Source organism: Eschrichtius robustus, chromosome 16, assembly GCF_028021215.1.
Source record: "Eschrichtius robustus isolate mEscRob2 chromosome 16, mEscRob2.pri, whole genome shotgun sequence".
In the NCBI taxonomy this organism is placed as follows: Eukaryota; Metazoa; Chordata; class Mammalia; order Artiodactyla; family Eschrichtiidae; genus Eschrichtius; species Eschrichtius robustus.
In genome coordinates, this window is record NC_090839.1 from 49,024,287 (window position 1) to 49,047,808 (window position 23,522).

Consider the following 23,522-nt stretch of genomic DNA (forward strand, 5'->3'; position numbering starts at 1 on the left):
TAGATGGAGGAAAAGTCATCGCTCAGTACTGCAGACCTAGAACTAAGTATATACATTTGTTCTAATGATATAGGCAATAAAAATGCACATTGTGTTAAAATGGAAAATATATAGAGAAAACAAAAAATAATTTCACCTAGGATAAGCATACTAATATTTTGGTGTATTTTGTTTCAGTTTGTGCTCCAGGGAAGTGCATTTACCTCCATACACATGTAACTGTTTCCCTTTCTGTCAGTCAGTAGTAAGAAGGCTTTCTTCTCATACGAGGTAAGAATATAAGTACACTTTATATGTGTGTAGACATATAGATACATATACTATGCATAGGTATATATAATAAATACATGTATGCAACCTATATGTATGTTATATGCACATAAACATGTGTTAATATAGGTGTATATATTATATAATATACAATATGTTAAATACGTGTAAATATTTGTGTATTAATATACACTATATTAAATGTACACAGTATATAGAAACCATGTTACACGCACACATTAAATCAATCACACATGTGCACAGAGTACATATATGCACATACACACACATACACACATGTCCTATATATTCGTCTGTTTACATACTCCCACACAGTTACTTACTTGTTAATTATACACACTCTAGTCAAGCCCTGGTGGCAGAAACACAGGGAACCCAGGCCCCTGCAGGATTCCCGTGGGAGGCAAACACATCCTCACCCAGTGGAGGGGCCTTTTTCAGGCCGAAGGAACTTGGCCTGAGAGGACCCTCAAGGGCCCTCTGCTGGCCTGGGGGCCTCCACCCACTCACCACTGCGACGAAGCGGCCCTGCCCAGGGGAAGGCCTGGCCGGACACTCACCCCCAGCCTCGAATGGAGGCTGCGGGCCCGGGAACAGGGTTTCTCAGCAGCTGGTGGAGGACAGGGGGCCACACTCGGACAAGCCCATCCTCCACTTCAGAGGCAGAACCAGGCCCTGACCTAGGCTCCCTGGCGACACAGAGGAACCGTGAAGATGGCTGGTGGGACCCCGGGCCTCTAGCCCCCGCCACCCACGGTGGCCCATGGACCACCAGTATCACCTGAGGGCCTGTTAGACACGCAGAATCTCGGGCCCCAGCCAGACCTCACGAATCAGTCCCCACCCTTTGTCAAGGATGCCCAGGTGAGAAGGGCTGGTGTAGGGGGACTCAGGACCCCACTTCCGGTCTCAGCCCCTCGGGGCCCTGGGGTGAAGCCGAGACCCCTGGGGTGGCAGGACCACGCAGAGCATCCCGTCTCCTTGAAGGCCTGTGCTTCCAAAGGACAGAGGGTGCCTGACGTGGGTGCCTGAGCCCACACCTGCAGCCATGTCTCCCAACACGTGAGAAGGCCCTGGGGCCTCCACATCTGCATCCTAATCCCAGGGGCAAGGGTGGGGAGCAGGGGTTCAAGATACCCCGAAACCTCACAGTTAGGTCTGGGATGTACCTCGTCCAGGTGAGAAATAGGGAACACGTGACCCAAAGGGGGCCCTTCTGTCCCACTGAGTGATGAGGGCTGTCTGCTCTCACACACGTGGCTCTGATGTTTTCCTGGAGGGGTGCACGTGGGCTCCTGGGCTCCGGGGCCAACACAGCACCAGCCACTTACAAACTCGTCAACTGGCCTCACGGCTTCCTTCGTCAGGGTAAGACTTTAGCCAAGTCAGCACTCCTGGAGCTTGGTTGTGGGCTGCTGATGGTGAACTCTGAAAACAAGGGCTGGGGGAGGCGGAATTCCAGGTGTGGCCCCCAAGGTCTGTGCCCCAATTTTCACAGCCTGCGGGAAGGATGAACCACCAGCCCTAACTGTGCTAGGCTCTAGGGCAGAGCTGACCTCCAGACGGGCAGGTCATGATCCATCACGGGAGCCCTCGGAAGCAGAAGGGGAGGCTAGAGGGGAGTGTGGGGAGGACCAGACACAACACACGGTGTTGGTTTGCTAGACGAGGGGCCACGGGAGCAGAGGGTGGTGGCCTTGGGGCAGGGAGCAGCCCCGGTGACAGCCACGAGGAGGAGACAGACTCAGCCCTGCAACCACCAGGAACCCACTCCTGCCAGACACCCGAGTGTGCCGGGGCCTCTAGGAAGGACCACAGCCCTGCCCACCCGCCTCCACCACGGCCCTGTGAGCCTCGGAACACCCAGCCAGGCCACGCCGGACTTCTGACTCCCAGAACCCAAGCAAACCAACCGGTTTAAGCCACGAGGCTTGTTCTCATTTGTTACAAAGCAATAGAAAATGAACACAAGGCCTTACGAAGGAGGAGCGGGGGGTCTGGTTATTTCATCCTTAACATGTATTTGCCCTGGGCGATAGGAATGTTGCCAAGAAATGTTGCCAAAGGTGGAAAAAAGGATAAAGAGACAGGATAGTGTTTCCTAGCAAGATAACCTATTAACCAGTAATGATTTAACTCTGGGTGGGCGATTCTGGAGTTTGGGGTCTAGGAATCTGGGTGGGTATTTTCTAGTTAGTTTTGGTCAGCCCTTGACCAGGTTGAGATCTCAGGAGCCCTGAGGGGGTCCCGGCGCCCCCCTGAGCTTTGCCTGCTGTCCCTGGACACAAAGAGGGGCACAGAAGGACCCTGCATCCAAAAGTAACACGCGACTCTGCTACCCTGTGCCCACGTCTCACCATTAAACGGTCTTTCACGTGGAACCAGCACTCCCACCTGAAAACCTACAGCCCCCATCCATCCCAGTACCTCAGAGAAGACACACAGGCTAATTAAGCTTCACACACTTGGCAATGAGTGCGAATTGGACCATCGCACTCGTTCTTGAAACAACCAGAAACTTCTGGAAGGTCTAGCAGAATTCTTTGGGTTTGGTCCGCCCGTTCCCCTAATGGGTAGGGCTGGGGGACAAGGCTGCGGGAGCAGCCAGGTCTTTGTTGGAGGCAGCAGTTGGGGGAGAAGGACACTGCCCTGGTGGCCGGGGTCCTGAAAGCTTTACCAGCCTCCGCCTGTGCCTCCACCCGTCAAGGAGCCGGGAGATTCCGTGGGCCAGCCCCGCGGTGTGATTTAGGCACTTTCTACCCAGGTGTGCATCCCCTGGGGTGCCCACCCTGGAAATAGCAGGTCCTGGGACAGGTGGGGCCTGAACGGGGATGAGGGAAGAGCAAAGGCCGCCTGGGAGGGCTGCTGGCCCCCCAGGGCTGGCTTTGCCAGGACAGCCTCCCACCAACCACAACGGGGTGGGTGAAGCCCTTCTCCCCCCAGCACCACGCGCCTGGCCAACAGGGTCACGGGCTTTCCTCCTTAGCTCCAGGGGGCCTCGAGGAACAGCTGAGAGAGAGCCTCCTTGAAATGCCCACATTTCAACCCATGACCGAGTGTCACCATCTTGGTCATCTTTGGACCCCCTACAGTAGAGTCTTATCTGCTGTAAAAATTAATGTAAATATTTCTACGTCATACAGAGATATTTCCTTGAATTTAATATAAGAAAGGTCACCCAAGTCAAGGGCATCAACTCAGTGGCCTCAAAGTAGCTCCAGACCCCAGCCCAGCCCAGACGCGGGACGTCTTACAGGGGGGGTCGAACGGCGTGTACGGCCCTTCCTCGTCCTCCTCGTCCTCCTCCTCCTCGTTCTCGTCGTTCTCGTTGTCTTCGTTCTCATTCTCCGTCTCGTTGCCGGCCTCAGCAACAACGTCGTCCCCCCGAGTCCCGTTCACGCCTCTGTCCAGGGCGCTGCTGGGCCCCATCCCATTCTCCACCGTGTGCTTGATCGGGATTTTGATGGCCACCTCGGATTCCCCATTGGCATAAGCCCTGCTGTTTATCAGTCTTTGTCTCTGGAAAAAGAAAGGCACGTTCTAATACGGCCAGAGGGGCTGCAAATCCTCACACCCAGAACACCAGCTATTGGGATGTTTCCCAGTCAGCTGGCAAGGAGGTGCTCCCAGAAGACTCTGCAGAGAAGTTCTAAGGGACTCCTCAAAGTAATAACCAACTCTGGGAGGAAGGATTAATCTTTATGACCCACTGGAACTTGCAAATCCCTTTAGAGGAGAATTCCCATGTCTCAGATGGGCACTGCTTTCCTATCAGGGTTCTTGATTCCCTGTGTGCTGGGGTATTAACGTTCTCCTCCAGATTGTAGGATTTCCTCGGGCCATATGTGAGAAAGCCATACACATGTGTTTGGATTACTGTATCAATAAGGCTGCCATTCCGGAGAAAGGAACACCCAGGAAAATTCAGGTCAGAGACTCTGCGTTACTTTAAACTAGGGTAACCTTGATTTAGCAACTACTTCTGTGCATTCACATCGGAGGGCTTTATTCAGATGGAAGATAAAAAGAAGAAGGTAGGTAGAAGGGATAGAAGAGTTTTTCTGTACAACTGGGAGCTGGACCACGTCTCTGGACATGTGGAGGGAAGAGCAGGGACCAAGATGCACAGCTGGTCCAGAAGGCAAAGATGTTGGGAAATGGCTGCGGGATATTATTGTGCGAAACACTGAGGTAGGTGCTTCTATATTCAGACCAGGAAACTTTCTCCCCTTCCCAGTTTCCCACCCCGTCCACGGCAGATGGACTGTGCTTTCCCAGATACCTCATTGATCAACATGCGACTGGCCATGGAGAGTCGAGTCTTGGGGGGAAAGTGGCTGGTGATCATGATTCGAAGACCAGCCTCAGAGAAAGAAAGCTGGTGTGGGTAGGCCGACAGCAGCTCGTCTACCATGATCACTGACGCTTTGCGGTGGAAATTGGCTGGGAAAATTAAAAACATAAAATAAAAATAACATTGAGGCTAGGAGCAGGAAAGAGATATTCATTCACCTTCCTTCCATTCCTTTCTTTCCTGCTCTCTCTCTTCTATCTTCCTTCCCTCCCTCCTTTCCTTCTTCTTCCTTTTCATCCATCCAATCACCCATCCATCCATCCATCCATCCAATCATCCATCCATCCATCCATCCATCCATCCATCCATCCATCCATCCAATCATCCATCCATCCATCCATCCATCCAATCATCCAACCATCCATCCATCCATCCATCCATCCATCCATCCATCCATCCATCCATCCATCCAATCATCCATCCATCCATCCATCCATCCATCCATCCATCCATCCATCCATCCAATCATCCATCCATCCATTCGTCCCCCCATCTGACCATTCATCTATCCATCCATCCATCCAATCATCCATCCATCCATCCATCCAATCATCCATCCATCCATCCATCCATCTGACCATTCATCTATCCATCCATCCATCCAATCATCCATCCACCATCCAATCAACCACCCATCCATCCGTCCATCCATCCATCCACCCATCCATCCATTCATCTATCCTCCCACCTACCCATCTATCCTTCCTCCCTCCCTCCCTGCCTCCCTCCCTCCCTCCCCCGCTTCCTTCCTCCCTTCCCTCCTCCTTCCTTCCAACTATCCATCCAACCATCCATCCAACTGTTCATCCATCCTGGAAGGGTTGTCATGATCAAAATTTGAAGAAGAGTTAAAATCTGCTTTCTACGGGGCTCATCGATACCTCTTTGAAATGACCTGAAACAATTTAAGAGTCCTTCACTTATATGGTGAGAATGAGTGATAACATAAGAGAATCCCCCTTTGTCCTCAAAGGATTCTTTTCCTGCCGCTCATATCTGGGGCATAGGAAAGACACCAATAGTCTTTAGTAGCACTTTATGCCCTTCAAATGTCACCAGTGCTCATTCTGAGCTGTTAAAAGCTGCAGAATTGACATTAGTCCAGGTGGAGGACGTGGTGGGGGGATGCCCACGTTGCTGCAGCCCAGCCTGTGAGCAGGGCTGACCGGGGGCTAGGGGTGGGGAGCTGGGCTCGAGTCCAGAGGGGGCTTAGGGCAAATCTTGCGTCAGGATCTGCTGGCAGGCCTGAAAATAACTTCCGCCATGGCCCAAGCCCCTCTCAGTGGATGCTGCAATACGAGCACACAGCTCACGGGTACCTGGCCAAGGCCTCACTCCTGTTCTCCAGGCCACTAAACCATGAAATGATCTCTGGAAACACTGACTAATAATAGGTAGCTCTCTTTGGTTCCCTAAGAGTATTCCTTTCATGGTTATGAACTACCCTGAGGAGAAGAAACTAAATGAAATCCTTATGTGGCATGGCACTGAATACTCATAAGTCTTTTGTTCATCATGCATATAATTAGTGAGAAACGTATATCAAATAATTGATTTTCAATTTCTAATAATTACCCACAGATTTCAAACTTAGATATGTATTTGAGAATAATCTATAGATTTTCTTATTTCTTTTGTTTTGCCTGAAAAGCAAACACAATGGGACTGAGAAGAAATAAACCCACACATTTCAAGGGGAAAGTTAAAAAGAAAGTAAATGAAAAATGAAACGCATTCTAGGCAAACATAAATGATAATTTTCCATGTTCCTCAAAGAAAGAAAATTATTAGAGAGCACTGTATTATCTCTTTGTATATCAGCTGCTTAATAAGCATCTATTGAGTGTAAGCATAACTTTGGGGAAAAAAAGGGTAATTTTCTCTGTCATTTTGCAGCTCGGAGACTGAGGTAACGTAGCCTGAAAGTGAATTGGATATAATAATACGCTAATGACAACCATAATTAATGGAGTATTCTGCAGACTTTATCTCCTTAACTTGTTACAAAAGTTACCCTCATTTTGCAGAAGAGAAAATTGAGGCTCAGAGGGGTTAAGTAACTTGCTTCATGGTCACTCAGTCGGAATGTGACGGAGTCAGCACCCTGACACCCATGGCCTCCTCTCCTTTACCATCGCCCCACTTGCCCTGTATCACCCCCAGCATGTTTGGTCCAAGAACTTCCACTGGCTTTCGGAGGTTGCCCATCACCAGGATGAACCTGCTCCCCGCCCGATGCAGTGAGGGAGGGAGGGAGGCCTCCCCGGGGGCAGGCACACCCTCTGGGGCCTGGCGGGGGGACGCAGCCCCCCGGGGTTACCTCTCTTGAGTAGCACCACGGTGGCGTCGCAGTTGCTGCTGTCGTCGATTTCAGCGTTGTTGGCCAAGCCATTGACCATGTTTCCCGCACCCTTGGTCCTCCTCTCGAAGCACTGGTGAATGCAGGCGTTGTATCTGGACACGGCCATGTGCGGAAAGAGCCCATCAGCACGGCCGTACCTGCCTCCCCGGCTCCCAGCTCCCCGCAGCTCCCCGAGCCTGGACGCCTGTGGGGGACCCTGTGCCTTAAGTTATTAGATTATGTTATCATCCTGTTTCCCCCAGAATATACAACCTGCCCATTTCCCAACTTGAGAATATACGGTTAAGTGAAAATAAAGCCAACATCACATAGATACATAGGGACACACTGCTTTCTCTGCAGAGTCTTCCAGGTCAGCGGGGGGACCTCTGGGATTGAGTTCCCTTACTCGGGGTCTGTGCGTGGAAGGGCTGTTGTGAGACTCAGAGGGATGGGCAAGGTCTCCCTCCTCTGGGCCAGGTCCCCAGGGCCTTTGCTGTCAGGGGCATGCTTGGTGGAGGAAGGTCAAGGCATCATGTCCGTCTCTGCTGCTACCCCGGGCTGTGTATCACGGTCCACGTGTACAGGCGGGCTGGCTGTCGAGGTCTCTGTCTGCCTTTGGTTTCCTGAGGTCATAGGCTGGGAGCCTGGGAATGTCTGTCACTGTTGTGCCATAATTCCAGGTCTGCTGCGCCCTTGGCTTTATGAAAAAATTCTGGGCTATGATTCTCCAGAACGATTGAGTGGAAAAGAATCAAAACATTGTGCAGTGCTTCTTCCATGTGTGTTGGAAGGGAGGAAGCTTAGTCAAGTTCCTGGGATGTTTTGGCAGGTAAATGTCCTGGTCCCTTTATCGCTGGTATTAGAAGACTCCCATAGAGGAATCCTAGGAAACTCACTGGTTTTTAAAATATTTATGACATTTGTGAGATGAAAATAAAACTATAAAAATGATATTTCTGAGACCGTTGACAATCTGAACACTGACTGGATACCTACTCATATCAAAGCATTAGCGTTCTTTTAGTTGTGATCATGGTGGTTAGGTGAAAAATGAGTCCTTTAAGAGACATGCACTGACGTTTGGGTAGGTGAACTGACATGATGTCTGGGGCTTCAGGTCACGTGGGGACAGGGAAACGGCTGGGGGTGTGAGTGGAGGAAGCTAGTTCATGGTTGTAGGGCTCCTGGCGAGCACGCGGGGTGTGTCATGCTAGTCTGCTGACTGCTTTGCACGGTCAACATTCTTCTTAATGGAAAGGCCTCCCCACTTTCTTTCTCTCCCCTCCTGATGGGGCTCTAGGGGAGACGTGGTGTTTCTGGCATGTTGACTCAGAATCCACTTTCCCCACAGAAATACTGACACGCCTGGGTGTTTGCTTTAAAAGTTAGCAACTGTGTGTTATACATTTATTTGGATTTGGATAATAGGATAATAATACCATGTATCGTATTATTATAAGCGCTTTCTTGGAAGCAGATATTGGTTAATTACTTAACTCTTCCATCATGTTCCGTCCTACAAACACCCTTTCAGGTAGGAAGCATTGTTCATTCTGTTTTTAGAAGCAGAAACTGAGACTCAAAATGACTGAATCACCTGGCCCAGGTCCCATGGCCGGGGCTGCACAGGAAGCACTTGATCGTAACCACCAGACCACACTGCCTCATCTGGGGACCAAACCCCAGAGAACTGACCCAGCAGTACAGAAATCAACCCTCGCTGAGGCCGGGTATGCCTCAGGCTCCCGTGAGGTTTCTACCTGTTGGGCCAAACTGGAATTGCTTTTTGACCTTCAGACAGAATGTTTAACGTCATTTTAAAGCCATCTACCCAGGAGGCAGCTGATGATTCTAATACATGCTGTTTTTAACGGCTGCTGCTCTGTTTTATATTTTTAATTGAATGTTTTAAATTTTGTACTTGCACCCTGAAGCTATTTTATTATGAAGCATGCAATTTTATAAATCAGATTTTATAAAACCCAGTGATTAAAGCCTCTGATTATGGAGCGGGATGGCTAAAGAGCAGAGATTTCAATTTAGAACTTAGGACTAGAATTTATGCAGAAAATTCCACGAGCACAGTAGCTGCCTTTCCCCGGTCTATTTGTATCCTGCTGGTCTGAACAGCTGGGAGGTTGGTAAAGCTGAAGCATCAGCAGAAACACACCTCATTAGCTTTCACACTGGGCATGGTTTGGGGTAGGGAGATTGTTCACTATGTTATCTTTATGTCCACGTGCCCCGCCGGCAACTCACGGGCATTACGATGGCTCAGTAGAGGGGTACTGTGGTCACAGAATGCACGCTAGCAAAATTCCTCAATCTTCCTTCTTTTTAGATGAAAACCACTTTTTGAAGACCTCCTTATTCCGTGTAGCCCCTGGTGAATTCAGTATGACACATGCTTTCATCTAAATTCAGATTTAAAACCCTAGATCCACGTTGGTCTTATAGCAGACACTCAGCCAGTTCTCTGGAATAACTGAAGGATCCACCTTTTCAAAAGGGAATATGAGAGCTCTTGACTCTTTGGGGTCTCAAAGCATCAAAATGTAAAAAAAAAAAAAAAAAAAAAAAAAGGTGAAATAAGAAATGCTGAAAGAAGACGTCTATTGTTGAGGCTTCCTGACTGTGGCACCAATTCCCCAGTAGTTTTGCTCTTTGAGAGAAAGAGGAGCAAGTTGGCTCCTTCCATCTTTAAAGGCTTTTCCTTGGAATCTAGAAACTGTGGAAAACTTTTGGGCCAACTCTGGTTTTCATGGGAGCTGATGTATTGGGATGCTTAAATGGAAGGTGATTTGCGGTGAAAGTATCTGGTTTCTTTGTTTGCTACCTCATGGTAACTCCACACCAGGATAAGTTTGGGTAAGGTTCTAGTCTATCAGTAGAAATGTCCTCTTCCAGTCACACGACCCAGTGACAGGGTCCACACTGACTGTGGGACAGCTCCTGAGGTGGAAACTGGGTGCTATATTGAGCGGAATGGCAGCAGATGGCTTACAGCCCACCCTGGCTGTCGGTCAAGCCAGCTCCTACCTTCACTGTTCCTGTGACGTTTGTCAATGGCCACACTGATTTCTCCCAACGGGCTCTCGGCCACCAGAATTCATCTCTGTCAGGCCTCAACAGCAAGGAAAACTTGACATGTCAAGTGCAGACTGCTACCCGATGGGTCCAAATGGGCAGTTTCTGAGAGCGGTCTACTGCCCTGAGCCCTAGAGAAGGTGGTCACTCCTGCAGTCACATAGGCTGGGGAGAGTATGGACTAACTTAGAGCAAAAGGAGCAGCTCCTGTGGGGCAGGAATCTGCAGCACAGAATATCTCTGCACCACTGACAAGCTCCTCATCTCCATGGCACTCAGCAAAAAGATGAACTGGCAGCTTCCAACCACGGTGCTTACATTTTACACTAGAGTATGGGAAACATCAGCAACATAACTCCTGATACAGGTGGTAAGCCGTCCAGACTCCAAGGGGGACAAGAATGCATGATGTGGTGGTTTTAAATTACATCCACACATTCTGTGACACTCCTCTCTTCAAAAGGCAAAGCAGACCCGTTGAGTGAGGACTGGACTGAGCGACTCGTTTCTAATAAACAGAACACGGCAGTAGTGACGGTGTGTGACTTGTGAGACCAGATCATAAGAGGTGTTGCTGGGTCCTTCCTGCTCCCTCTTGAATCACCTGCTCTGTTGGAAGCCAACTCCCAGGTGTGGGGACAGTAGAGTGGCCCTGAAGAGAAGCCCACGTGGTGAGGAACTGGGGCCTCCAGCCAACGACCAGCACCTACTCACCAGCAGCGTGAGTGGGCCGTCTTGGAGCCCCAAACGGATGACAGCCACCCTGGACAACCTCTTACTTATAATCCCATGAGAGTCCCTGAGCTAGCACCCTCCAGTTCAACTGCTCCTGGATGCTTAACTCTCAGAAACTGTACAAGATAAATACACATTTATGGTTTTAAGCCATTAAGTTTTGTGGTCATTTGTTAAGCGGCAATAGCTGACTAATACAATACGAATAATGGAAGTCTGTAGATATTTGATCCATGGTTTTAGTTATCTCTTATCTAGCTCTGGTCCCATCTTCCCTCCACCTATATGGAAACATAACACATTGAGCTTTACCTCCTTTCTTGTTATGAAAGTGAGCGAAAAAACAGCCAAAAGGTAGGCTGCCAGGTCCTGAAGTGGGGCAAGGGTTTGAGAGATTTCTCAAATGAAACCACGAAGCTTTGATCCTTGATCCTATCATACATTTGGGATGGAAGGGTCTATGCTTCTGCTATAAGTCGAGATTGCATTGATTCCTAGCAGGCTGCCCAGGGAGCCAAGTGAGCCTCTGATGACAGGTACCCGCCCTGTTCCCTGTTCCTCTGCCCACATTATCACATAACGCTGAGTGTAGGAAAGAGTTTTGGGAGAGAAACTAAGAAAGTATTTTACTTACTTCATTATGACAATGTAGATGAGATACATCAGCACGAGGACCAAAGACTCCCACCTGTGGACAAACCAAGAATGGTCAGTTAACAGAAGCCGCCCTAGACAGATGTGCCATACTCCAGGTCCTCTCAGACACATGTGTGATGTGAACGGCAACTCAACCTGCCAAGCACGGCAAGCATGAGGCAGACGTGCAAACAAGTTCCACATATTTCCTGGTCTGCAGACATTTCCTAGGCTGTATCCAGGTTTTCAGGATCTTTCTCTTCCTCCCCTACTTCAAAAGAAAATGCTCCCTCTTCTCTGTTATTCGCTCACCCCAAAGAATATTTTGAACCCAGCAAGCCTTCTATAATGTTGCTGAATATAGGGGTATGTGTATAAATCTGACCACAGCTTAATCATTCACTAAAACTATTCAGATACAGTTACAAAGGGCAAACTAGAGGAATTGATAAGGGCAACCAAGGGATTGTTAGGTACATCAGAGCAAGGCATGTGTAGAGAGAGGGAGAAGGGGAGGGAAAGGAAGAAGAGTTGGGGGGGAGGGGAGAGGAGGAGGGAGGGACAGAGGGGGAGAGAGACAGACACCTTGGGCAGGGAGGTGCTAGCAGGAAGGATTAGCATGAATGAGTGGGAAAATGGTCAAGAGAAAGAAAGAAAGAAAAATAATGAAACCTTCTGGAATGTACCTTGAACTTCTGATACTTTGAATACTTCCTCTGTTTTCTTTATTTTAGTAACTTTCAGTTAAAAAGCAAGGGAACTTGATTTCTAGGTTCCTCTTTAGCTGTAGAATTTAATTAGTTAATTGAGGGAGTAATGTTGGCTTCAAGAAAAGGTTGCTGGAGGATGGTCTATGCAGAAATTCTAGGTTATAGCTTTCCTTTGCTTTTTCAAGTTCCATGTCTGGAAACTGATCCTGGGGAAATATGTGATCAAACGTAAAAAGGAGGCACACACAGGGTTTTCGTTGCAGTGCTGTTTTATAAAAATGAAGTGTTGGAAAGAAGAAAGGCGGTTATCAGATGAAGGACTGGGTACGTGAGTTATGGTATGTCCACAGGACAACGAGCTACCATGCATTGGCTGAGAATGATTCTGCAGATATGCACAACCACAGAGGTGGTTCTCTGTCATCCTGTTCAGTGTTTCTGCAGCATCTGAAGTTGATTGCCCGCCCTCTTCACAAGACACTCTCTTCTCCTGACTTCTGAGGGCCACACTCCTGGTTTTCCTTCTGTCCCCTAACTTCTTCTCCCTCCCTTTGTGTCCCCTCCACTTCTTCAGTGTGACCTCTAACGTTCTCTCTAGGTGATGTCCTCTTGTCCTATTTCTGGAAAACCAACAGACACGTCCACCCCACACTTCTCCCAGCTCCAGGTTTAGGATCCACTTGTCAATACAGCCTCTCCACGTGGCGTCTAGATGCAGGTCGGAACAGAATTCCTAATTCCTACGCCCCAGCTTCGTGTTCTCCAGGGCTTTGTCTTGTCAGTGAACTGCGCAGTCAAGCCCCACATCTGGAAATAAAAGTGGAGCCCTTCTCTGCCCTCCCCCATGCCCATCGGGACTCAGTGTCCAAAATATCTCCGAAATTGTGGGTGTCTGCCCGCTCCACTGCTACCTCCCTCCCCCACCTTAATTTCAGCCTCTGAACTGCCTTCCTCAGTGCTTCTGGATCCTGTCATTCTTCTGCTTAAGACTCTTCAATTGCTTCCCAAGAGACCTGAGAAAAATATCAAAGGTGCCCCTCCCTGCAAAACCTGGTTCTTTTTCCTTCTTCCCCCAATCCTCGTGTCCCACCCTGACCTCCTTTCATTTGCACACGGCAAGCTCCCTCCTTCTCCCCAGAGCCTTTGCACTTAAGGTCCCCACTGCCAGGAATGCTTTTCCCTTCACTCCTTCGCTGGTCCCTTTTATCCTGCAAATATCAGCTTAAACAGTCACCTCCTCCAAGGAGTCTTCCCTGCCTACTCCTCCTTTACTTTCTGTTTGTGTTCTTTAAACCTCTGACCAGTCTGGGATTATCTTCTTTATTTACTTATTCACATCTAAATGCCTGTTTCTAGCAGTCACTCAGCACCACTCCTCACACCTGATTCCCGCCTCAGCGATCTGGTTTCTCCCTAGATCGGCCTCCCGGACGGAATGCCCCCCAAGCAGGTACCCCTCCCTCCCCAGCACAGAGCAGCGCTCAGCTCATCTGCACAGGTGAGACTTCTCGAAATGTCAGTTTTCAGTTGCAAGACACCTCCAAGGGGCCTGAGCGTGGTCCTTATCTCATTGAAACCAGTGTACACGTGGCATGAACATAACTGGGAAAAGCGAATTTTTATTCCAGCTTTATTCTGAAGGAAGAGATACCCAAGAGCTGGAGGGAAGTCATGTGATTGCTTAGATGCATTTTTACAGACTTGGTGAGGGGTCACTGGAAAACAAGCCAACGTCAAAGAGACATCCCCATGAGGCTGAATTACGTCCAGCACTTGGTGAACAGGTATATTTAAACTCTCTCACTCCTTTGGATCTTTTAGATTTTTTACTCAAAGCAAGCCTTTCCATTGCAATATCTGAGTAAGCGTCTCTGCCGTCACATTTCAGGGATGCCTGTGGCGGCGGGGTTCCCTCTCCTGCTGGCCTTTCAGGTTTGCCTTGTTGGCACCCAGACTCAGGGCCCACCCAGCGCCTCCTCCTCATCAAGTGAGGCTCTCTGAGGCCCCTCTGCTTTTTGGCCTGATTCCGTGTTTGAGCATCAAGTCTTGGCTTCCTGGTCTTTGGTGTTGCCCCTCAACCTCCTGCCCCCGGGGCCGTGAGTATCTCCAAATGACATCGTGATGACGTGTCTGCTCCCCCCTAGTCTCAGACGTCCCCAAGGCCACGGCCGAACTGGGTTTTGCATTCTGTGTCCAGTTCTGGAACGGAGGCTGGCAGCCAGGAGGTGCTCAGGAATGAATAGTTTGGGACTTGAAGTGACTCCAACTGCAGACCCTGATGTCACACGCTCTTCCCATCTGCCCCTCCCGGCCACAGCTGGCCGCTGTCCTCCAAGGACCTGGGCTTGTGTGATCTGGGTGCGCTCTTCCCTTCCCACAAACTTCCACTCTGAACCACCTACAACTGGCCCTGGATTCTCCTGCCAGAGATTGTTCTTTTCCGTGTTGGAGGGCTATGCCCTGTCACCCCCCCCAACCCCTCGCCCAGAGGGCACGTCTCCACTTCCTAACCAGGGTCCAGAACCACGAAAGCCGGTCTCCAACACCATGCAGATGGACACTGTCCAGGTCACGTCCCAGGTTCTCCTTTCTCCGCCAAAGTCACGACTCGCTCAAAGAAGAGACAAAAACAGCACCCTGCATCCTTTCGTTTTCTTGTCAGGCCTTCAGACTCACTGAAGACACATTCTGAATTCCTTCTGGCAACAGTGGGGGTCTTGCTGGGCAGGGTGAACACATACCCTACTAGGTGGATCTCTGATGCTATCTATGTCAGATGTCTTTTGGGGCAGGTATCTGATGGAAAAGCACCCGACGGATATTCCCCTGCCTCTTCCTGCTAATGGAACCCCACAATGTTGAGGCAGTAAATGGGGACCCTTGATCTCAAGGAGGGTGGGATAAATGATTGGTCTAAAGCTGTAATTCTGTTCCCCCCGGACACTTATTGGTCAAAGCAGACCCAGTTGTGACCAAAGAGATATAAGGTGGAAAGGTGTTCAATGAAATGACATAGCCCCTTCTTCTTCCTTCTTGCCTTCAATCCAAACTTGATGGCTGGAACCACAGCAGCCATCTTGGGGTCATTAGGGAAAGGGCAAGAGAAATGCAGAGCTACTGTACTACCTACATCTGGGGTACTTGATATGTAAGAAAAATAAACCACTATTTCTGTAATCCACTGTGGCTGGTTTTTCTACTACCTGCTACTAAAAGCCTTCTGATGGCCACTTCTTGGCTGAATGTGACTTCCTGTGGAATGCTGTTTGAGGAACGGTAAAGGAATCTAAACCATGCATGGTGGGGATACCTTCCCCTTGTGTACTTGTATTTGACAAGGCTCCTTTCCTCCTAAAGAGTACTTTAGTTTCAAAATAAGCACAACTGACATTCGTTTCTTTTCAAGAGTTTGGGGTGAATTGGTTACCTGCCTTGACATTGCTAGAACATGCTGGAATGTCCTACAACAAGGAAAGGAATTCACTGTTTAAGGAATTATTGAAATACTACTGTGCTTTAATTGCACAGATTGAAGAGTCTGTCTCTTAGGACAGAAATCAGAGGAATCAGCTCCTAGACTCACTCTTTCAGCAAAATAAATACTCATGGGTAGCTGGGTAAGAGAGTAAGAGATGTGGACAGTAAAAAATATCTTAAAGTTCAGTATATTTTGCAGGCAAATGAGGAGCTGAAATCCCTGGAAATCCCAAAGCAGTGATGGGTCAGTGGTGCAGACTAATTTCTCAGCCTCACTCGTGAAAAACGGTCTCCGTCACTCCATCCACGTAATAACCATGATTACGTAACAGGTCGGCCGTCTGAGAATGATATTTGGTGCCGTGAAAGCTTCCCCTAGTTCTTCCTGCAGTTTCGCCTGTGCATGAGTTATGATCCCAACCCACCCCAGGCTGGACCAAAACCCGCTTGGGAATTTGCGACTCGTGTATCCGTGGCCCTCCCACCTCCTCCCTCCTGTGGGAGCCTGGGTGCCCAGGCTGAGGGGCTGATGACCTCAGAATCCGGCCTTCAGCACAGGCTCGGGGAGTAGCCTAGGAACCCAGCTTCTCTCCTCTGACGTCGTAGGAGGGTCAGCCTTTGGAAAGGAGAGGAAACGGACTCTCTTGTTCTTGCTCCTTCCCATCTGAAATATCCTAAAGGACACCTTGAGGGTAAGGACTGACACAGGCTTGTCATGAACCTGCTTTCATTTCCTCCTGCCGTGGTTTTCACGAGCAAAGCCAAGGAGATGTGGAGAGAGGGCTCCTTCTAAGACTGACAGATGGTAAACCACCCGCGGGTCTCCTCTTTTCAGGTTTTCTGCACAAAAGCAGCAGAAAAATTTCTGAGATCAACTGTGATCATAACTTGCTTTTCCTTATGGCAGCATTGTTAGCAAAGAGCAGCAACACTGAGCAACATTTAGGCACCTACTGTTTGCTGAGGCAGAGCGCTGGTTGTGCAACCCATGCCATGAGTTTGAATGGGAACGCTTCTGCAAGTTTTTTTGTGCTGCCCTTAATCCCCAAGGACATGAGGGGAAAATGTCACCACTCCACATGGCGACCAGGTCCAGGTGGATCCCACGAGGAGGTTCTTCCTGACCTCTGGCCTCTGACCTCTGACCTGCGGTGCTCCCAGACATCTTGATCCCTTTCAGCCTGTTGATCACTGTTATTCAAAGAAGACTTCCTTCTTATTTTTATGGGTCAGCATAGGGACTATGCGTCTTAGAGCAAGTTCTCCCAGCTGTCTCCCCCTTGCCCTCTTGGACAGAGGAGAGAGAGCTGACAAAAGTATCTTAATACCCTGGATAGTGTGTAACATTTATGGTCCATGTGATATGCTCCCCACCACCCCAAATTCTGAAAATCACAGAGACATCCTAGGACACAGAAATGTCGCTCCAGCAAAGGGCTAGCACTCATTCTGCTGAAAACGAAGGCTGCTGGGCTCTGTAATTCTTTTTTCAATTAAAGGTATAATTTATTATTATTATTATTTTCATATTCTTTTCCATTATGGTTTACTAAAGGATATCGAATATAGTTCCCTGTGCTCTACAGCAGGACCTTGTTGTTTGTGCTTCTTTTTCTAGCTCATCCTTAGCTCTAAATAATACCACAAAAGTCATCTACCTACAGCATCACAACTACCTGTTTCTGAGATGTTCTTTCAGAAGAAGTAGGTGTATTTTCACATCACTCTACTTCCGCAGATCAAATATTTGAAAAATGTAACAAGAATGCATGACACACCCAATTTCTATTTCCATTTCGAACACAGCTGACATGCTCAGAACCCATCTCAAAAAAGGCGATTTGGACATTGACCCAAATGCAAATGTTCCCGTATACTTAATTTGGGCAATTTTTTAATCTATCAAAAAAAAAATCACTGATTTTTCGGAGCTCTAAGATCTTCTTGAATGTTAGGCAGAACTTTAATAGGTTAAAGGTCACTGACATGCCTTCACCTCTGGTTCCTGGGATATATTGAATACATGGCATTCGGAATATGCCGACGCGGTCTGGACAACTGGAAAAGGTTCATCAAATCTTAACCATGGCCTTGCCCATGACTGATTGCGGAAAGGCACAGTTGCCTTACACTGTCTAATTTGGATGATAAAGATAGCAAGATAACAGGGTCCCCAAAGGAAGCCCACCAGGCCAGCCCAGCCCAAGGGAAATGGTCTCTGCTCCATGAGAGCTGATTTAATTTCTTTGTTGAGATGGACAGAGGGTTCCTGAGAAACGCCAGTTGTTCCAAGCTGCCCCGACATTTCCCTTTCTTTCCTAGACCCTGACTTTGGTCTTTACTATACCGTCTCTGCCACATAGCAAGGAGAAATTGGCAGGGGAAAAGAGGTACTTACCACGAAACTTGTTCATCATAAATGAACTGTGAAAAAAAATAAAAAGGAGAGAAGATTAGACAGACACACACACACATACACACGCACACACATGCTTTATAAATGCATGTTATCCACCCTTGTGGCTGGCTGGTGGGAATCGCGGCTGGGGCCGGTTTGGGGTGTGAAGCATCTGTGGCAAACTCCCCTCTGTGCTGGTTTAGTCTCTGGTCAGTGTTAGTGGAAGGAGGTCTTGTTGGCAGACTGGGGTGGGCATCAGGCCATCCCAGCCTTCCTGCAAGGTCTGTCAGAGGATGGAGTGAGAGGGAAGCATGCCCAACCTTGTTATTTGTAGAATTTCAGATCTGGAAGGGGATGCGGAGCTTGGTGGGTGCTTGCAAACATTAGTCACTTACGGGTCCCCTGGAAGCTGTCTGTACGCCTCTGCGCATCGTACAGCACCTTCGAGCTTTTATGAAAGCACATGAGCTTCTATGGACTCGATTATTTTTCTTTCAGTCAACCTATTCTTTCGTTTCCTTAAAAGAATTTATTTTCAAAGAAAATTCTGCATCACAACCGGAAGTGGAGAATCGGCACCACTTGGGCACCATGTGTAGAGAGAGGAAAAATAAACGCAGTGACAACAGCGAAAATCCTGGCTGGACACTGTCGGCTGCCCATGTCCTGGGCCACAGGCCTGCACTTGTGTGAAGGGAGATTAGCGAGGGTCAGAAGCAGTGCAAAGGGCCAAACAGAGACCCTCCCTGATCAGTTAGGAGCCGAAGAAAACACACGACAGGACTGAGTTTATTTAAGTCCTACTCCACATAGCATCTAAGATCACTTCTCATTTGGGGGGAAAAAGTGGTATAATCCTGGCCCTTTGATTTATACGGGAAACGCTGCTGCAGAGAACATGAGTAATTTCCCTGGGGTTGCCCAATTAGCTGCAGAGTTGGTCCTAGAACCCAGCCCTGGCTCTTAACTTCGTGTTCTTTCCATGACACCCTTATTTGCCCAGATGGCATGGTGTTGAAACCAAATGAATGCCCTTCTATTTCATTCAAGTAGGAAGCTGTTTCTTCCCACACTCACAGGACATGACTGATTTGAGCGCGATCATCTCTGAGCAACTTTCGGTCAGGGGCCCTCTGGAGACTCTCAGGCAGAAGCATCTGGGTGTAGAGGGTGATTACTGCACCCAGGTGGTAAACTCTAACAACGGGACATCGCTTCAGTCCCCGGCGATGACAACTACCACCAGTTGTGAGAGACACAGAGAAAACCTCAAAGACCAGCAGGTGCAACTCAAAAGGCACACAAGAGGACCTCCCTCCGATCACCCCAAAGGAGCGTAGAGAAGGATGAGGAGAAAGGGGCCACCCTTTTCTTTGTAACTCACTCTTCCCAACAAGACACTGAAAAAGATACTGGCTTCATCAGTTTTTGCCGTTTTGTCATCTGTCATTATTGGATCCAACAGGTTGGCGTTTGGATGAAAATGTCAAACCAGAATGGGAAGACAAATAAAGAAGTAAAGGAAACCACCCCACGATCCAGGCTGGATGCTATGGAATTCATTCCCAGGAAGGCATTCACAGCTGCTGTTATATAATTGCTAGCTTTCAAAAAATCCAAGAAATCATGGAACGGAAGCAGTGATTTAAGTTGGAAAATGTTTTCTATTAATTGAAGTTAATTCAATATCAGTCTTGGGCAGCAGGCTGGAACAATCAATTCAGAGCCACTTAAGAGAGCACAAGATACTAGTAAAGAGTTGATTAGATCACCAATTTAATGTTCCTCTCTGGGGAGGGCAGGCAACACTCCGTACTATGAAAGCAGCTCTAAGGAAGCCGTATTTTGTGCCACCTAACTGACAGGTGAAAAAAAATCAGAATGGCCTTAATTGTACAAAGGATTCCAAAGTGAGAGCAGAACTTACAGGGAACACAATATCAGAGAAATAGTGAGGCACGCCTGGATGCAAACGTGGTGGGGGGAGGGAACCAGAAACTTCCAAACGACAGAGGCAGCGATGCTGGTCTCTGACCACCTGGAGCCCTGAGGCCTCAGCTACCCTGTGGCCCACGAGTGAACACGATCTGGGTTTGACCCCGCTGCTTCAAGAGGATTGGGTGGAAACACAAGAGCCTCCAAAAAAGAACAGTAACATTGATAAAAGGGACTATAAATCAGGCCTTTGAGAAAACCTGAATGGAAAGAGGCTTGTGTGTGGTGAGGAAAGAGACCTGCCTGCAGAGTCTGGTGGTGCCTGGAGGGGGCTGGCCGGCTGACTGTCACCCACCCAGAAGGAAATCCGCACTGTTCACAGACTGTTCCCCTGGGAGAGCACGTCTGGGAGAGCATGCCGACAGAGCATGGAACCGGCCTGTCTGAGAACGTACGACGACAAAGATAGGTGACTCTCACTTGGTGTTGCTGATGGTTAGAGCAGAGTTCTTATTCCTTACAGATTTTATTTCATTGAATTCTCCTAAGACAAGTGTTGCACATCCCTCTGTATTTTCATGCTTACTCGGTGAGTAAAAGAAGACAAAACAACTTCCCCACACCTGCTGGCGGGGTGACTAGGGTAGAAGAGAACCTGAAATCACACGCCTTGCCCCACCTGAAACAAGAAACTGCGCCCCCAGTTCCAGACGGTCCCCACTAGGTGGCGCTCACGTCCCGGGCCCCGCATCCCAGCGGCCCGGCCCCGGCAGAGATGTTGAGATCAAGTTGGACCAAGTCCCCTCGGCGGCTCCATGAAATCTCCTGGGAGGTGGGCAAGGGCCCCTGGACAGACAGCCTCCTGCAGCAGCCTGCGGCCAGCCCACTACCATCAGGGGGTGGGGTGACGTTCTGGAAGCAGCTCCTGCCCGGTGCTTTGAGTTGGGGCCGGGTGGGTCCCTCATTTACACCCACACGCAGTCCCCAGACCTGAGCGTAGCGGTCGGAGCTGCCCACCCTTTTCCCAGGTGGGATTTTGCAGAGGAGCCTTGGGAAAGCAGCTCTCTCTGCTCTGCTGGTTGTGTTTGGGGCGAGGTCGCTATTGCCCCACCCCCCCGCCAGGGCCCGCGTGGGTGCGCTGATCTCTGGGCCCCAGATTTGCTGCATGGCTGGTCAGGGACCTGCTCTCTGACCCATATCTGGTTCATCCAGAGCAACCCCTGGCTTCACGCTAAGCTTTCCACGTGTTGCGCAGACGAGCTAAATGGGAACTCACAGGAGTGAATCTGAAAAAAACCCTCTTTTCCTCCAGCCTCCGAGAAACGTTTGGGTACCATGGAAACCAGCTTCTCAGTGCTGGTGTCTGCTCTAGAATTCTTCCGAGAGAGACAGGCTTCCATCAGGCAGGTGAATCCCTGGATGACCGAGCAACCCAGGGAACTCAAGGCGGAACAGCAAGGAACAGACCGCCGGTAGTCGCAGGCGAGTGGGCAGGAGAGGAGAGGCCAGGCTGGCCCCGCAGCGCACAGCGGCCCTGGGCTGGCTGGTTGTAAGCGGTAACCATGGGGCTGGCCGGCTGCTGTGCTGGAGCTGAGATCTCGTAGCTTGTACAGTAATCTCTGGCACCATCAGAATTTTAAGCAGTGAAGGTAAAAGGAGAAAATCAACACCATCATTCTCTTTCAAGAGACTGAAACCTTGAACATCTTCCCCGCGTTGCTGGGAAGGGAAACTGCTCCCCCCCCACGGCGTAGATGCCCTCAGGAGATGTGCCTCCTCGGAGTCCTGCCTTCCTGCGGCTTCAGGGACAGGGGTGCGGGTGGCTTAGCCGAGCCCATGGCGATTCCCTCTGAGGAGAGGAATCAGATGGAATACATTGGAAAACAGCTGTGAGGCACAGATATGGCTTCCAACTGAAGGGTAAATAGTAATTCTGACGTGAGCATCTCCAGCTGGCTGACCTGATGGTGCTGGGGATGCAGGAGGGTAGGAACTAAAGGCAGGGCTTGAGCAGAGCCGGACATCCCATGTCAACCTGCAGGGCAGGCCACAGCACAAGAAACAGCGATGAGAGGACCAATTTAGGATACAGGAGATGGTGGTTGTTAAAGCAAAAGGCTACGTTCGCTCAGCAGCACAAAAGCACAGGCGAGGAACTAAAATGTCCAAGTTGTTGTCCTAGGAAAAGAGCAAGTCTCCTGGAATCCCGTCCAGCAACCCAATTCCCGGCTCCAGGAGCAAATGCTCAGATGACCCGGCTCCCTCCCTGACCCCAGCACCACTTACAGCAGCCCTGCCTCCTCACTGTGGCAGGGATTAGGGAACAGGGGACCCCCTGGTTTGTTTGAGGAACTTGAATGTTCTCTCACATCCTTCTCTGTGAGAATCTTCTGGCTGCCAGAGTCATTCCCGCTTTGCTGGGGCCCTGAGATGTAATCGTGAGCAGAAGGGCCTCAGGGTCTCCAAACTGGAGAGGGAGGAAGGGCCCGAGGGGGACGGGTCGTGGAGGCCAGCGGGCACCAGAGAACAGTCAGCAGTGTACATGTCAGGCACTTTCCTCTTACAGAAAGGGTGAGATAAGGAGATTTAAGATGAGTCTTAATGAAAGACTTCCAGGAGAGGGAGGCAGACGTTCAGTCTCCAAATGTAAAGTAAGCACTTCCTTCGGGCGCCCCTGTGAAGGTGGACTTCTTGGTAGGTGGGGTAAAGCCAGACTGTACGAGGCAGGTTTTGTTGGAGGGAAAACCTGAATTCTTTGCTCGGTTGATGCAGCTGTACATCTTATCCTCCTGCTCTGGTTGGCCTGAGGGGTTGCAGCTCGCTCACCTTGAGCAAATCCCTGGATTTCTGGAGCCTTGGTGTTGCCATCTGTAAAATGGGACTCCTATCACAGCTGCTTGCACAGTGGTGAGTACTGAACTAGGAAATCTCCATCGACAGACCCAACACTGTACTCAGTCCCGTAGGAAGTATGGAGCCTATGCCTGTTAAAAGTGCCCGTGAGAATGTAGGTATACTTTCTATGGAAGGATTTGCTCTCTACAACCGTGCTATCCAAGATGATAGGCACTAGCCACATGTGGCCTCATACATTGAAATTAATGAAATAAGGTTCAGTTCCTTGGTTGCAATGGTTGCATTTCAAGAGTACAATGGCTAAATGGGAAAACAATTTGAAAAAGAATAGATACATGTATATGTATAACTCAATCACTTTGCCGTACACCTGAAACTAACACAACATCGTAAATCAACTCTACTCCAATATAAAATAAAAATTAAAAACAAAGAGCTCAAAGGCTCATGTGCTTGGTGGCTATCATATTGGACAGTGCTGCCTAGGTTATCTCCGGCAGATGGGTCAGCTGAGTTGTCTCTCTTTATCAGAGTGGGGGGCTGCACTGAGTGAGAGGGCAGTGTCACCTCGGATGAGCCTTGCTGCTGTGCTGGTGCTCAGGTTGCCCCGAGGGGCCCTCCAACTGCCAATGGCCCACCTGGCCCTTCTCCAGGTGGGCAGCCCCTCCTCCCCCAAGCTGCATTTGTGAGCCTGTCTGT

At 49.3% G+C, this 23,522-nt stretch overlaps 1 protein-coding gene across 1 annotated transcript in view; it reads right to left on the minus strand.

The window, feature by feature from the left end:
* The window catches only part of SLC24A3 (solute carrier family 24 member 3), a 470,391-nt gene that overhangs the window by 30,820 nt on the left and 416,049 nt on the right, over positions 1–23,522 (minus strand). The window contains exons 8-12 of the mRNA XM_068566110.1: positions 18,033–18,058; positions 11,446–11,499; positions 6,966–7,099; positions 4,574–4,734; positions 3,546–3,810 (exon numbers count right to left, since the gene is read on the minus strand). Of these exons, the coding sequence (XP_068422211.1) occupies positions 3,546–3,810; positions 4,574–4,734; positions 6,966–7,099; positions 11,446–11,499; positions 18,033–18,058 (640 nt within the window). The remainder of the gene's footprint in view (positions 1–3,545; positions 3,811–4,573; positions 4,735–6,965; positions 7,100–11,445; positions 11,500–18,032; positions 18,059–23,522) is intronic.